The 15,480-nt window shown below is 44.3% G+C and overlaps 1 protein-coding gene across 2 annotated transcripts in view; it reads left to right on the top strand.

Moving 5' to 3' along the window:
• Nucleotides 1-14,422, top strand: part of LOC120763363 (excitatory amino acid transporter 4-like) — a 39,841-nt gene extending 25,419 nt beyond the window's left edge. The window contains exons 4-14 of one of the 2 annotated variants that reach the window (XM_040086603.2): nucleotides 108-365; nucleotides 1,212-1,349; nucleotides 2,141-2,345; nucleotides 3,211-3,253; nucleotides 3,839-4,179; nucleotides 6,362-6,595; nucleotides 7,617-7,811; nucleotides 8,238-8,372; nucleotides 9,773-9,876; nucleotides 12,062-12,088; nucleotides 12,763-14,422. In XM_040086603.2, the coding sequence (XP_039942537.1) occupies nucleotides 152-365; nucleotides 1,212-1,349; nucleotides 2,141-2,345; nucleotides 3,211-3,253; nucleotides 3,839-4,179; nucleotides 6,362-6,595; nucleotides 7,617-7,811; nucleotides 8,238-8,372; nucleotides 9,773-9,876; nucleotides 12,062-12,066 (1,614 nt within the window). In that variant the 5' untranslated portion in view covers nucleotides 108-151 and the 3' untranslated portion in view covers nucleotides 12,067-12,088; nucleotides 12,763-14,422. Of the gene's footprint in view, nucleotides 1-107; nucleotides 366-1,211; nucleotides 1,350-2,140; nucleotides 2,346-3,210; nucleotides 3,254-3,838; nucleotides 4,180-6,361; nucleotides 6,596-7,616; nucleotides 7,812-8,237; nucleotides 8,373-9,772; nucleotides 10,178-12,061; nucleotides 12,089-12,762 lie in introns of those variants that run through there. The other variant, XM_040086602.2, reaches the window with a different exon arrangement.
• Nucleotides 14,423-15,480: the final 1,058 nt, after the last annotated feature.

Below are 15,480 nucleotides of genomic sequence, written 5' to 3'. Positions count from 1 at the left end.
ATCAACTTTAAATAAACCTTTGTAAGCAAGCCCCAGGGAAATGACCTAAAGATGAAGGCAAGATGTGCCACAGCTTATGCTTTCCTGCATGACTTCTCCCTGCTCAGTGTAGACAGAGCTGTGCCTCGAGGACTGAGCAGCTGTGCTGACCATGAGCGAGCAGAGCCACGTGAACAGCCTGTTCCTCAATGAGGATGCAGCCAAGCGGCTCCACGCCGACAGCCGGGTTCAGCGGTTCCGGCAGGCTGTGCAGAAGCGCGCGGCGCGGGCCAAGAAGCGGATGCACAGCATCACTGCTGGGAGCGCTAAAAGCTTTTTCAGGAGGAATGCCTTTGTCCTCTTCACCATTGCTGCAGTCCTACTAGGTATGGAGCTGGTGGCAACACCAGGCATCATTTATAAATATGGGAAAATGTTTGTTTATTTTACAAAGATTTTATTTTATCATAGTGATTTGACTGAGGAGATGAAGCTGAGGAGCTAACAGCTCAAAGTGCTGTACAGATGAATACTTCTGTGTGCAAGGTCAAGAGACCCAACAGAGAATGTGTACGTGGGAGGGAGTCCTTGTTGATCCTTTCTGGCTGCAGTATAGAAACGATCTACAAGAGAAAGAGTTTGATGGTCCAACTCAACCAATCCTTGTACAAATCATCCAGGTTTCTTCAGAGACATCTTGTGAGTGCAGCTGTAGGCACACAGACTCATCCCACAGCTTTAGCCTGACAGGACCAAAACTGCTGCAGATGGCTGTTATACAATGCATAACAAATCTGCTTAGCAGATAGGAGGTTGTCCCTAGCTTTTGATCCAGGCTATATGTCTCTAACTGGCTGAACTCAGCTTTAACAGGTGGGTAGACAAAGAATCTGAACTGTGTAGTCACACTTATTTTAGTCTGGGAGATAATATCTCTTATCGCAGCATTTTTATTCATGAGCTTCCTGGGAACAGACTCAGAAAAGCAACAGACAGGGAACAAGGAAACCTGTGATTCCGCACAAGGCTCCTCTGCACATAAATATGTCAGAGGGAGAGAGGGCATACCATAAAAACTGGATCAAAGCCTTTTAGAAAATGAGCATTTGTTCCTTTGGGAAGAGGAAGAACTGAGAGTAGATGAGAAAGAGAAAAGCCACATTGTAGGACTGAGGGACAGACCACTGGATCACATTGTCCCACTTCCATTCTCATCCTTTGCTGATCCACAGGCATTATCCTGGCCTTCTCCCTCCGGCCCTACCAGCTGACCTATCGCCAGATCAAGTATTTCTCCTTCCCTGGTGAGCTGCTGATGCGTATGCTCCAGATGCTGGTTCTTCCTCTCATTGTCTCTAGCTTGATTACAGGTGAGAAGTGCTTTCTGCTGCTTTCAGTCAAGACAGTGGTCAGCAAAGCTGTTGTTTGGGTACCTCTTCATGACCCAGCTTGGATTACCTTGGCTAGTAGTGACAAGCCTGAATCTACAGCCGTAGTGAGCATGATCCACACTGAGACCCCTGCTGGCTCAGTAGTGGTGCAGAGAAGCAGAACACCTTGTGCTTTCTCAGAAGACTTGGAAGAACACAGTGCAGTGGTTCCAATGCCCAGCACTTGGAGACTAACAAGGATTTAATCCTACATAAACTCAAATGTCTCCGAGTTTGTTGCCCAAGTCAGCTTCAGGTTTCCTCCAGCCTAGGGAAGGTTAATTTGTGTCAGTCCAAAAGGGTTGAAGTTGATCACCAGCTGGAGGGCTTGTTTCACTCAGATCCTCAAGGAAGACGTGACAGCCAAGCTTTCAGAGAGCAGAAGGAACTGCAAAGTGTTTCACCTGCTGAAACATCCCACCATTAGGGACTGAAAGGCTCAATGTACAAGGAGGGGATTATTTCCCTTCTGAGAGTTTTAAAAGAAAATTGCTGCATTCCCGAATGCAGGGTAAGATCCACCAGTGCTATGCTTCTTCATGACCACAAGCCACATTCTTCCATATCAACATCACCCTGAAACCTAGGGTCTCTAGGCTGTGCTTCCTAGAGACCCTAGCTCCCTGTCCAAGTTATGCATGAACCTTGCACCCTTTGAATCTTCCTCAAGCTTTCCCTTTTTCTCTAAGATGATAGGCTTCCTCACCTTGTCTCTCTGTGTGACACTCCAGGAATGGCCTCACTGGATAGCAGAGTCTCAGGGAAGATGGGGATGCGGGCTATCATCTATTACATGGTGACCACAATCATAGCTGTTTTCATCGGCATCTTCATGGTGATCATCATACACCCAGGAAAAGGATCTAAGGACAACCTTCACCGAGAAGGCAGAATTGAGCAGGTGCAGACCACAGATGCCTTCATGGACTTGGTGAGGTAGGTAAACAAGATGGTCTCATGTTGAGACCATATCAGTGAGATTACATTCCTTCACGGAGTGTCTTTTTGAAGTATAACAGCTTTAGGCATGCCGTCTTAGGAAAGAGGTTAATGGCTGAGCCTTGGCAAGCCTACTACTTCTGGCTTAGTCTAACTAACTGGCTTTGCCACTCTGAGACTGAGTGCTTGGCCACTTGGAGACTGAGTGCTTGGCCTGGAGTACAGCCCTTCTCCAGAGGTGTTAATGTAAGAGGTCCTGGTGTGCTCAACAAAACAAGTGATGAAGCCATCAACGGCTGCCTACCTTTCAGAAATTCACCTGGAAAACGCTACTCCAAATATCCATCTTCAATGACCAAAGGAATCAAGGAAGTGGTTCCGAAGACATTGCCTTTTCTTCCCTTGCTGTCACCTTACTCAGTGAATTGCAAAGCTGTACCATCTCAAGTGGTATAAAGCCATGTCTTTGAGGTACAGGATAACAGAGAGCTCACATGACAGCTGTAGAGGTGAGGCTGAGAGCAAGGCGGTGTATTAAACATTGTAGTATGGTATTGTTTCAAGGTTCGGTTGGGTTTGATGATAGTTTTACAATGTACCTATATCCCAGGACAGTATGTGTGTCATCCCTTTTCACATACCTGAATAACCTTCTGGAGTCTGAAAACATGCAGTGGAAGTCTGACAAGTTGCAAGAGGTTCTGGGTCCAGATCAGCATATTCTCTTCTGTCAGTTAGACTGAAAGCACTTAAGTGAAATTGTGGAAGTTGTGACAGACACTGCTCCAGGACAAAGAAGTTGGCCAGGAAGCCCATGTTTTCTTACAGGACAATAACTCTTTCCTTTTTTTATCTACTGCAGGAATATGTTCCCGCCTAATCTGGTAGAAGCTTGCTTCAAACAGGTATGAAATCTCATCTTTGCACCTTGTGCCCTGGACCATGGTCCTATCTACTTCTCTGGGGGATGGAATAGCACTTTATTCCCCAGGTCTGACTGCTGCAGGAGACACTGTAGATGTTAGTCTGTATTATAGCAACCCCCATGCAAGCTTTTCAAATTGTCTGTACATGGGTGATTCAACCTCCATTCCATCCCACAGAGGCAGGAAGGGTTTGCATGATCACAGGTAGCAGGCTTTGACTGGAAATTACATGGAACAGATTCTTCAAGAATCTGTCTTCTGCAGTTCTAGTGGCCTTAGAAGCAGCACAAAGGATTATCAGAAAAGCCAGAATATCTCAGTCCTAGTGACACGAGATGCTGTAATGGTCTCTTTTGACCTTCTGCTCTATGAACTTTCTGAACTTTCTGGTGAAAGCACTACACTGGGGACTTTGAGAACAGGCAAAGCAAGTTTCCCACACAGGTCAGCAGCAACTTGCAGTACTCTCCTTTAAGATGGGATGTAAGAGCCTAATATCAGGATGTGTCCTGATCATCTGATCATAGGTCCTGTAAGTGCATTTGATAATCTGTGTCGTTTCAGTACAAGACTCAGTACAGCACCAGGGTCTTCACCAGAACCATCCTCCACAGCAGCAATGTCACAGCAGGTGTGACAACCACTCAGATCCCTGTGCCTGAGAATTTCACCATCATCATGGAGAATGTCACTCACAGCCTGGGAACCATCTCCGAGGTGCTGACCTTTGAAGAAGTCATTCCCATCCCAGGCTCAGCCAATGGGGTGAACGCACTGGGGCTGGTAGTGTTCTCCATGTGCTTCGGTTTGATGATCGGCAGCATGAAGCAGAAGGGACGGGCCCTGCGAGAGTTCTTTAACTGCCTCAACGAAGCCATCATGAGGCTGGTGGCCATTATCATCTGGTGAGGACCACGGCCGGTTGGAGCAGGAGGTCTGCAGGTGCAGTTTCCATTGACATGATGAGAAGTGGGGTAGCTTTAAGGATTTCATGCACAAGACAGGAAAAGCAGATGGGCGCAGCTCTACTTTGGCTCCATCAAGCTGGAGGGAAAAGTCTGGATGGGATATTTGTTCACATTTCATTTCCTTTTCTTTTTGTTTTTGCCATAGAAATATCAGGTACACCAGGACTTGCTTTTCTCGAGGCTTCTGGAAACATCCTTGGAAGACCAGGGAGCTGGAGTGGAAGATCTCTTAGCCTTACCAACAGGAGTAGGGTGTGAGGCTTTCTCACCAAAAGCTTTCCTTCCAGCTGTGTTCCAGGAGTCTGATTTAGCTATGAATCACAGTAACCCTTTGCCCCTTTCCTGCTTTCAGGGTGGCAGCTGTATGCAGTAATGCAATAGCTCTGAGAGCTGAGCTGCGTTGAGAGGATCCGCTCAAAGTTACTGCCTTTCAGTTTGAGGTCTCGCAGATCATGACTGCTCTGGAGCTCAGCTGCTCATTGCTTTCTGTGCTGCCTGTGACACATGGTCAAGATAGACAAGGCATTGCTGAGACAAGTCTACTCTAGAAGGCAGCATTTTATATTGTTATAACAACAGTATTGTGTTAAAACAACAATATTGTTATTTTAAGCTTTTTACCCAGTTAAGGCCCAAAGTTTTGTCAGGAACTGCAAGAGAGGACAGATGCAGGTCTGGCAGAATACATGCAAATGTCTGACAGTGAAGAAATCTATCAGCCTGACACCCTCTCCCATTTTAGATCACTCCAGCTTCCTTTCCTTGATGTTATAAGTCACAGTCTTGTATCTCAGAGGAAAATCCTGAGCACAGCAGGACAGGCCTTACAGAAAAAGGCACAAAGGGGAAGAATATCCCTGAGCTCATAGCAGATGTTGGGAAGCCCCATGCCCCCGGGGATCTTTTCCTCCCAGAACCAGAACTTGGGGCATTGCTTTTCTAAGAACAGGCAAGAATTGCCTGAGAGCACAGAAGCAAGAGCACGAGCACGAGCACAGTGGAACAAGTAGACCTGAACACTACTCCAGAGACCTTCAACACCCCTCCTTAAACCTGAAGGAAGGCAGGGTGTTTATGTATAGAACATTGGTTACACTTGGGACACTGCCTGTAGCCACAGCTTGCCAACCATCTCCCAGGAGCTTGTTTTTCCTGGGGAGATCTGATCACTGGCTGCAGCCAAGGATGTGTTCTAACAGGAAGGTCAGAGGAAATGAAATATTTATTAAATCCTTTCCTGAAACTTTTCCAGATTTCCCAGGCTAAGCTGGAGTTTAGCATGTGGATCTCTGAGCCTTGTGCATGAGTTGCATGTGAGCTCTTGAGCTGTAGAGGTCCAGCCCTGACAGGCGTGGCCATGGAGCTGGAATTTTCTTTGGCCCAATTATTATATTAGTGCTCATGATTCTCTCCATATCTGACTTATGTCTTCTTTTCTGTGGAGCCTCACCTGCTGCTTGTCAGCTGCATTGTTATGGAGGGGGGGAAAAGACATGAGGAATGGAAAAGATAGCAGAGTACCTCAAAATGGGCTTCTCTATGAGCCATGGCTGCTTTTGCAGGTGTCAGTGTGCCCAGTCTTTGTTACACCAGATCTGGAATCCTTAGATGTTCATATTCCCTAAATGTGAGCATCTGAAGACAGCAAAGCTGATATCCAAGAGCCTATAGGACACTTTTGCTTTTACTCCCCGATTCCCTGTTTCTCCTGTACTTTCCTGTGCCTTTCAGGGGAAAAAAAAAATACTGTCTCTCTTAGGAAAGGAAGGGACTCTGAAGGTTTCTCTCCATAACCTTCCTTATCTATTTTACAAGGATTGTTGAAGAAATGTAGAAAACCCAAAAGGAGGAGGAAACCACCACTGCCCATGCTGTGTGCAAAACAGAACGCTGGGGTCCCCAGGCATGCACTAAGAACTGATTTTTGACCATGGGATGAACAAGTCCCAGCTCTCTCCAGGTTACTAGAAAAGAAACCAACAGTATAATCCAGTGATTAGGCTCAGTGAACACTTTCGTTATGCTGGCTTTTGGGGGATTTATGCAGACAGCATGTGTTAAAGCTGGTGTGAAAGTGTGGGAGCCAGTCCTGACCATCGGCCTTGTGTTTGTGTCACAGGTATGCTCCAGTTGGGATCATGTTTTTAATTGCGGGCAAAATCCTGGAGATGGATGACCTAGCAGTGATGGGAGGCCAGCTGGGGATGTACACGCTCACTGTCATCGTTGGACTCCTCATTCATGCTCTTTGCATCCTGCCCTTGCTCTACTTCATTGTCACTCACCGAAACCCCTGGGTGTTCATTGCAGGGCTCCTGCAGGCTCTCATCACAGCCCTGGGCACCTCCTCCAGGTATGATGGCTATGTAGGAGTGGGGTTTGGGCTGATGTAGATACTGCATCTCAGCACTCCATTGCTCTCAATGCAGCACTGTGGTCTCACAATATCTAGCACTAGCAGCTTTTTGCAGTGGACCAGCCAAACTCATTTGGGAGTGGGAAGGTTTCCACTTCCCTGCTCAGGAGCCCTACTCATATGACCAAGTCTGACCATCACTGCCCATATTCCTCCTGACCAAACACAAGGGTGACTTTGCTTACCACTGAAATGCTGAGCTCAGGACAAATATCCTGCTGAATCACAGCATTATTCCACACGCATTTATCTCTCACACATGTACTTGCACACATTTTCATGTCCCCCCATGCACACAGAATGTATGCAGCTGTCATTAACTTCCCAGAGACCTGGGCAAAGGTATCAACAACGGTATGTTCAGTGACTCACACTGCCATGTCACACAGACAAAGCAAGGGATGGTACCTAACTGTTGTTTCACTAAGTGCTATGTTTCTTGTTTTATTTGTGTCCTGGCAAGTATGTAGCAGGCCCTTCCACATACATTCACATACCAAAACACATAGCATTTTTCCTGCTCATGTTCTCTTTCAGAAACGGTTTGCTGCCTCTGCAAGATATATTCTCAAACATGTCATTCTTGTCTTATGGACTGAGAGGGGTGAGAAAGGGCTCAAGTTTTGTTAATAGGAGAAAAAAGAATTCTGGTCTTGAGGCTCTGTCCTATGTACCTTGAATCCTCCTTATTTTGGTGTTATACCATCATCAGCCTCAGGGTTATACAGCCCCTGTCACAATCCCCTGAGAAAAGGCATGTCAGAATGTGCAAGTGCAGCGTGCATCATATTTGAGGAAACCGTGCTTAGACTGTTCTTTCTCCTAGCAGCTTCTGGCCTCTGGCTCACATGGCAGGGTGAAAAAGCAGGTGGGTAAGGTCATAAACCAGGCAGAGGCTTAGTCCTTCTTCCAAAGTCAGCATACATGCAATTCATGTGATTTTGTAAATTCCTTTCAGCTCAGCGACTCTACCCATAACCTTCAGGTGCCTGGAAGAAAACAATGGTGTGGACAGGCGCATCACGAGGTTTGTGCTGCCTGTGGGAGCCACAATTAACATGGACGGCACTGCTCTGTATGAGGCCCTTGCAGCCATCTTCATTGCACAAGTCAACAACTATGAACTTGACTTTGGGCAAATCATCACAATAAGGTGACTTTTGAAAGAGTTTGGGGACTACAGAAAGGGTTTCAGTTTTGTTGGCTTATCTGAGGTGTGATCAGTTTCCTCTTTTGCTCAGAAGAGACAGTAAGGAAAAAAAGTATGGGAAAGAAGGGTTGTACTACAGCTCCAGGTGTCAAAGCACATGTGGACACCATGTCTTTGATGCTCCACTTGAGCCCTTCTTGCATGTCCAGGTCTTGGGAAAAGCTGTGGTGTGCAGTCTGTTATGAGGGGGAGTCTGGCAGGGGCAGCCTGGCATTGCGTTGATGTCCCATGTGTCACAATCCTTCCTGGTGACCAGGGCAGAAAGGCTGCCAAGATGATGATGAGTTTGAGCTACTTCCTGACATTTTGCAAATGCAACCACCTCTTTTCTTCCCTTTGCTGATAGCTCTGCTTTCCCATTCCCTCCAGCATCACTGCCACGGCAGCCAGCATTGGAGCCGCAGGTATTCCCCAGGCAGGACTGGTGACAATGGTTATAGTGCTGACATCAGTCGGGCTGCCTACTGAAGACATTACACTGATCATCGCTGTGGACTGGTTTCTGTAAGTTCCTTGCTCAGCAGGCACGCACTGCTGTGCATTCCTGCCAGTGCTTGTAGACCTCATCTGTCCTCCTGATGCCTCTGCTAAAAGCAGGCTCACTGACCTGTACCATTAAGCTTAAAACACACCCATATCCCTGAGACCTTTGCATAGTAGCCCTCTCTGCTCATGCTGGAGACTTTGCCATGTGCTTCAGTGACTCAACGCATGAGAGGTCACTTGCTGATCAGCCTGGTGACCAAACAGAATGTCCTCAATTTCACTTTATTTAAAATGCATCCAAAAATTATCTGCAGAGTCATAGGGAAAAGTTGTGTTAATAATAAGGAAATTCACACTACAGAATGATAGCTCTGGGTTACTGAAAGAGGGATGAGACTGAGCTGTACAAAGTTGAAGAGTGTTTACATGGGCGCAGCTAGTCAGCCACACTGCGACATTTCAGCTTTCTTCCCCGTTTAAATAAAATCACTTGGGACAAGTGATTTTATAGAAGTGCTCTTAGGAACCAGGTTGAGGAATACATTTGTGCACTGTCCCACCACTCTGTCTTCTCAAACACCAAAATCTGACAGATGGATACACTGTCAGTGTTTCCTCTGTTTTTCTGTATCTTGTATTGATGGTTTGTAGCCAAAGCAGCCGAAATCTGCTCCCAGCCATGGCTGACCAGTTACAGTTTTGCAGAACACCTTCACTTCTCTTGTGGACTGTTCATAAGAACAAACTTGGCTGGGAAGAGCCCTGCCTCCTAATAAGCCAGGTTCCTTCTTGTGCTTACTCAGAGTAGATTATTTCAATCAGGTGCCACTGTTACCACTGAAGGATCTGATGGGGCACTGGACTGGTGACACCTTCAGCAGATCTGACATACTGTTGTGGTTGTGGAGAATATCTCATTGCGAAGGGTCTTTTAGATGTGCTGTTTTGCACTAAGAATCCGGTGCCTTGTCTTAGTGTATGCTGTCCGTGCTGAGGAAATCTGCCTCCACAGAAGTGCTGTCATAGGTTTGCACCAGAATTTCAGCACTTTTTGTAAAATAAAATGCAACTGAAGTGAGACAAATGTGGTGAGCCATCTGAGTCTGCATTAAGACCTTTGGAAAGCACAGTGTCCATGTAGAAACAGAGAAATCTTCTTCTTCATTTGTGTGAAGTCAAAAACTTTTCAGTAAGAAACTGGGAATGCAATAAAACAGGAGTGAATGTGAAGCTTAAGCTCAAGGATGTCAGTCAAGGAAGACTCTCTGGGAGTAATTTTCCCGTTAGTGTTGAAGTATCCACTATTAGAATGACTTAGAAAGTAGAAAAGGTTTCACTGAAGATGTTTCTTGAAATAATCTTCATCTCCTTAGCTGCTACTGTGAAACCGTATTTAGTTTTTCTCTCTGATTTTTCAGGGACCGCCTTAGAACAACTACCAACGTCCTGGGGGATTCTCTGGGGGCTGGCATTGTGGAGCATCTCTCCCGTCATGAGCTGGATGCACAAGACTGCGAACTTGGTAATTCTGGGATAGAGGAGAAAGAACAGCTCTCCCATGTGGTTTGCCCACAGAATGACACCCACAGGCACTCCAGGAGGGAGACAGCACTGTGAAATCGGGCAGCAGAGTGCAGATTAATGCTGTAAAAAGTGAAAACTTGAAACAGAAGTCCAGAGTGGAGGACAGAAAGATCCATTGTTCAAGACACTCACTTTTCTATCACTTCTGCCACATGCAGTCTTTCCTAATCCTGTTGCTCCCCTATTTATCTCTGACTGGCATTAAAGAGGAGAAAATTAAACTGCAAAGAAAGCCTGATATAGTCATTATTATGAAGCCAAATAGATAGACGTCAGTAAGGAAGACCCAGTGAAGGAGCTGGACTAGGAGCTCCTTTATTTCTGAACTAAGTATCCAAGTGAATTGCGAACACCACCATCTGTGGACTGGCACCAAAATGTTGCTGTAATTCTATCCTGCAAGATACAGCTGCAAAGTCTTCCCTTGGTTAGTACCTATACCCAAACAAGCTTTTAGCATTGACCTCCTTGCTCATGGTCCTCATGTTTGCACAGATATGCACTTGATGCTCCCTGAGAGCTCCACTGGCAACCCGTTTGGTTGCAGATACTAGAGTCACCCACCTCCTGAAGGAATGTGGAATCATACTGCGGGGACAACTGGCTGGTAGCACCAATAGGGGTTAATAGGCTTCTCATTAGTGGAAGATCCTAAAGGACTGTGAAAGAAGCAAACAGTTAAAAAATTTATTATATCCATTATTCAGTCTTGAAACAGCTCTCCCCTCTACCAAGCTCTCCAAAACCCAGTTAACCTCATTTCTCTTTAGCAAGCTCTTCTCATCCTGCTGAAACCAGGAAGGGAAACACAAAGTTTAAGAACAATTTGCCCATCTGAGCAGCCGAGTGGTACATCCATGCCAGGAATGACTCCCTTCCATGCCAGATTTGCTCAGAAAACAGTTACACTCCTCATCACAGGATTCCTAAGGAAATGATTCCTCTTCTCATCTTTGCCTATTTTCAGAAGTGACTTCCCCTCAGTCACATTGCTCTAGAATGTGCTTTCAAATACCTCTGTCTTTCTCATTATCCTTTATAGGCAAAGCCAAATCACTTAGTGCTTGCACAAGTTTGCTAGATCCCAGACCTAAAAATTCAGGAAATATTTTTTGATTCCTACCAAATGGAATTCAGCTTCTGTTTAACACACTTGGACATAAGCCCAAATTACACTCATAAGATCTCAGAGTCTAAAGATAGAAGTAGGGACCTGCTTCATCCATGCTCTTTCCCCCTTCCTTGGTATGGCCAGGAATACAGCTGGTTATCTCTCACACCAGTGAACAGGACCACTAGGACTTGTTCCATAACATCCAGGTCCATGACCATCCAGAAAATTAATGTCTATAACTCGACCAGGAAGATGTTAAGGTTCCACAGTGTTGGAGCTGCTGCAGTGTAGTTGTCCTCCTTTTGACAATAGCTAAGAGCAGGAGTAGCAATAAGCAGCCTCCTGACCCACCGAGGAACTATCTAAACTAGGCAGCTTTCACGAGGTCTGCTCATTATTCCCAACTCACCGTGTCACTTACACCCCTCTACCCTGGCTTTACACACTGATGTTTTTCATCCCTAGCCATAGCCATACACTCAGAGGGGCACATCATGGAAGACCTCAGAGGTATTGCTGGACTCAACTTTGCCAATCACTACTGCACACCTTCCCATGCTACCCTCTCCAGCAATAACAAAGCTTCCTCAAACATATTTCCTGAGATGCTCAAAGCCAGATCCTGGGGTTCTTTTTAGTTGTTAGAAACTGTATGGTTCTATATTGGTGCTGCTGCATTCCACACCCTGTAGGCAGAGTATTCTATTTCTATGGGCTGGGCAATTATTGGGAACCTGAGATAAATGCACAAATGCATCTCTTTCATGTAAGACTGGTAGCAGAACAGAGTCACTAGAAGTGTATGGTAGTTCTGTTTAGCAGTGGCTAGCTCCAGACTGTAAGGCAGCAAGTTGTTTGCTGACTGTGGAAGGCAAGTTGCTTATTTTGACAAGAGACCTACTCTAGCAGAGGGTAAGTGAGCTAGATAACAAATGATTATCCTTCTCTTTGCAGCACTTTTTAAATCTTGTTTGAATATTTTTATAATGTCTGCTCTTCTCCTTTCTAGACTAAACAGATCCTGTATATATCACAGGTAATAATCATTCGTGTTCCTCTCCTTTGGACTTTCTCCTTGGTGTTCTACATCTTTCTTGAAGTGGAATGACTAAAATCTGGCACAACAATCCATCTAAAGATTTATTATTACTGAGCACTGAGGAAAGAATATTTCCTGTATGTTAAGATTTAGACCTTGGACTCATGTTACCATGGTTATTAGCAGGCTATGCATCAGCTGTTCAGGATAACTGCCCCTGATGCATACAGGGAACAGGCAGCGAACTCAAGTCTGTTCATCTTACCCTAACTCTTAGCAAGGTTAGACTCTTACTTTGATGAGATCTGAGGACTGGATCTTACTCAAAGAGTTTTCAGATACGCTGCATCAGTTTGTATCTGTAGTGAGCTAAGACAGCACTAGGTTATCAATAACATTGCTCAGCTGACGAGTCTAAACCTTCGTAAAGAACAGACCTGCTTATAAAACCCAGTGAAGTGCTTTACTTTTTAACCATCAGCATGATAGCATTGACCCTAGTCTAGTGGTAATACATGACAATTCTCACATCATTTTAAGCAGGACTGATGCCTATCAAGTAATTTCCCAGCCTATGTTTGCACAATTGATAATTACTATTGAAGTATAGTAATTTTAGTTTGTCCATATTGAACTGCTTCTTCATTTTCTTTTTTTTTTTTTTTTTTCAGACTATTTGTCCAACTTTTCAAGAAAACATTGAATTCTAATCCTGAAGACACTTCCTGTATAAAAAGGGCAGACTGAAGGATGAATCAGAAGATTGTTGGACTGGATTCTAGTTCAAATGGGAATTAATTCTGGGAAGTCCTATGGCTTGGGTTACACAGACAGTCATACTAGATTGGTCATAAGGGTCCCTTCTGGCTTTATAATATATGCACGTGCTTTCTGGCTTAGAGATATCGCAAAGGGTCTTTCCAGCCCAATCATTTCTAAAAGCTATCTGAAAGGATCCTAATGATACTTCAGTAAAACTCAGCAGGAGCCTAACCTGTTTTCAGTTCCTGTTAGCAGACATGTACACGTATCACAAAAGGGACTCTCCATACCACATTGCATCCACATGTTCACAGATGTTCCCACAAAGCAGTGCGCGCCAAGTCTTGCTATTTGTGATTTCCTGCTTTCCACACAAGAATAACAGAGCACAAACAAGTAGAGGCCTCATTTTCCAACAATGAAAGCCAGTCTTCCTTTGGGACTTTCAGAATTCAGTTTATAGCTTTTAGCTCTGGTGTTTACCCGTGTTGTTAACCAGATTATGACTGGGATTATCTGTTTACAGTACCTGAACATCAAAGTATTGTCAGAAATTTGCATATACTTACATATATATATAAATACACACATATATATGAAAGGGGTGCATTTATGCAAGCATACATATACAAATTTTTTGTTACTAATCCAAGAAGGAAAGCCAATATTACAGTCTCACTATGTATAAAGCTGCATATTTCATTTTGGTGCCCATCTTGATTTACTTATTGAACTCCATACTTAAAACAAAAAACTGAGGCTGTTCTACATAATTTCAGAAATTAGTCTTTCAAAGCCAGATTTCCCAGAAAGGAGCTCAATGCATGCCAATTTTGACTTGTACCTGCTGAAGGTGAAATGAGAACTTCTCAATGTGTAGAAAAATTTCTCTACTGTGTCCTTGTCTGTACACATCCCAAAGACCCCTGTCCACACTGCATCTGTTTTGGCAAAGGCCAAGCTTTCAGAGATCAGTCAAGAATACTACAGTATTTGTACTCTTTCCAAATCCAGTGCTGACCTTGTACTAACTCAGCCTTCAAAACTGGGTAATTGAATGGAATGTTATAATTTTATCCACTGTCTTTTAAAAATACCAGCTATTTGTGAGCTTATACAGTCTTTACTACAGTCCTGCTGCTTCTACTTCCAGAAACTTTTAAAGTTTCTTCTTTTTGCAAACAGATCTCTTCCTAATGATTACAGATAGGATGAAACAGCTGTCTCAATGTCTAAATACACAAGTAGCTCTTGGATAACTCTTCAATACTAATTTGAAGAGAGAAAATCCAGGAAGAATATGGATTTTTAGTTAGGCCACATGTCACTTTATGTTTGTGATACATACACATTATTCCAGGAGTCAGAGCTGCCCATGAAAACTGATCTGAAATTGTATGTCCTTCTGCTCTGCCCAAAGAAAAACTGGAAATCAGTACTGTACAATGTGTTCATGGCATTCATGCAATTTGACTCTGTTAATTCCTGAAGGCTTTTTCTTCATGCTGTTATTTTCAGTGTTAATACAGATAGTTTCCATGTTTGAAAAATAAAGGGAATTTTTTTCCACAATACTTGTCCATGATTTTTTTTTTTCTATTATTTTTCCTCAGGACAGTGACCTTCCAAAGTCAGAGACACTACTTCTTGCATGATGTATTATACTGTCTTATCTCTATGTGCCTACCTCATGGGTCAAATACTAATCTCAGATTTTGACAAGGCCTTTCCCTAAAGCTTCTTCTTTGATGCCGTCTTTGACGCCGTCTTTGACATTTGTCCATAAACTGACAAAGCTATATGAGGTTTGCTTCATCTGCACCAGACAGCACATAGGCACTGTCTTGGTTTTGAAAGACAGTTGTCTTCTAGGGAAAGCTAGAGCTTCTTTTGGAATGGAGAATGTAAACCCTCTTCTCTCCAAATTATTATAATTTTGCAATTAGCGGCTTTCAGGCAAGGATATGGGAATAGGAGTAACAGTTCTTTACTAGGAATATTAATTAAAAAAAAGAAAATACAAATGTAGTAGTACAAAAAAACCAACCAAGTAAGCAAACAAAAATTCTGGAAAAACCCTGACAGAGTCGGGGATACGACCTGGTACCTTGTTGGTCAGGGTGTTGGAAGCAGTCCAAATAAATCCTCCTGGAGTAACAGATGTGTGGCTCTGTGGACTAGAGATATCTTGTAGAAAGTCCAGTGGTGATGAGATGGGTCCGGTCTTCCTCCGGGAATCCAGTGGAAAACTGGATCCCTTGTGTCCTTCAGTCCCAGTTTTTGTCTAGCTAGGAACAGCTGGCTCCTCCCTCACTGTGTGGAGCATCTCACAAGGGGATGATGGAATGTGTCATGACATTGGTGGGCCCTAATGGCCCATTATCAGAAGATGTCCCCCTGGAGGATGGAGGGATGGTGAAAGAGATAAGAAACACTGCCCCACCTGGCTGGTCTGTGGTTAGAAGGCATCTGCCCCCCTCCCCCCTGGAGTTACAAGAGATAAGGAGAAAACATCTCCCCAACAGCTTTCAACAGATGAAACAGAATACACTTTTTTTTTGGTTACATAACCTACGACAAGCACATACTTCCACCTGGAAAAAACACCCCCAAAAAAGGTTATGTGG

This window comes from Hirundo rustica, chromosome 26, assembly GCF_015227805.2.
Source record: "Hirundo rustica isolate bHirRus1 chromosome 26, bHirRus1.pri.v3, whole genome shotgun sequence".
NCBI classification, from domain to species: domain Eukaryota; kingdom Metazoa; phylum Chordata; class Aves; order Passeriformes; family Hirundinidae; genus Hirundo; species Hirundo rustica.
The sequence above is the reverse complement of the archived record's forward strand: the minus strand, read 5'-3'. Positions and strand labels throughout refer to the sequence as shown.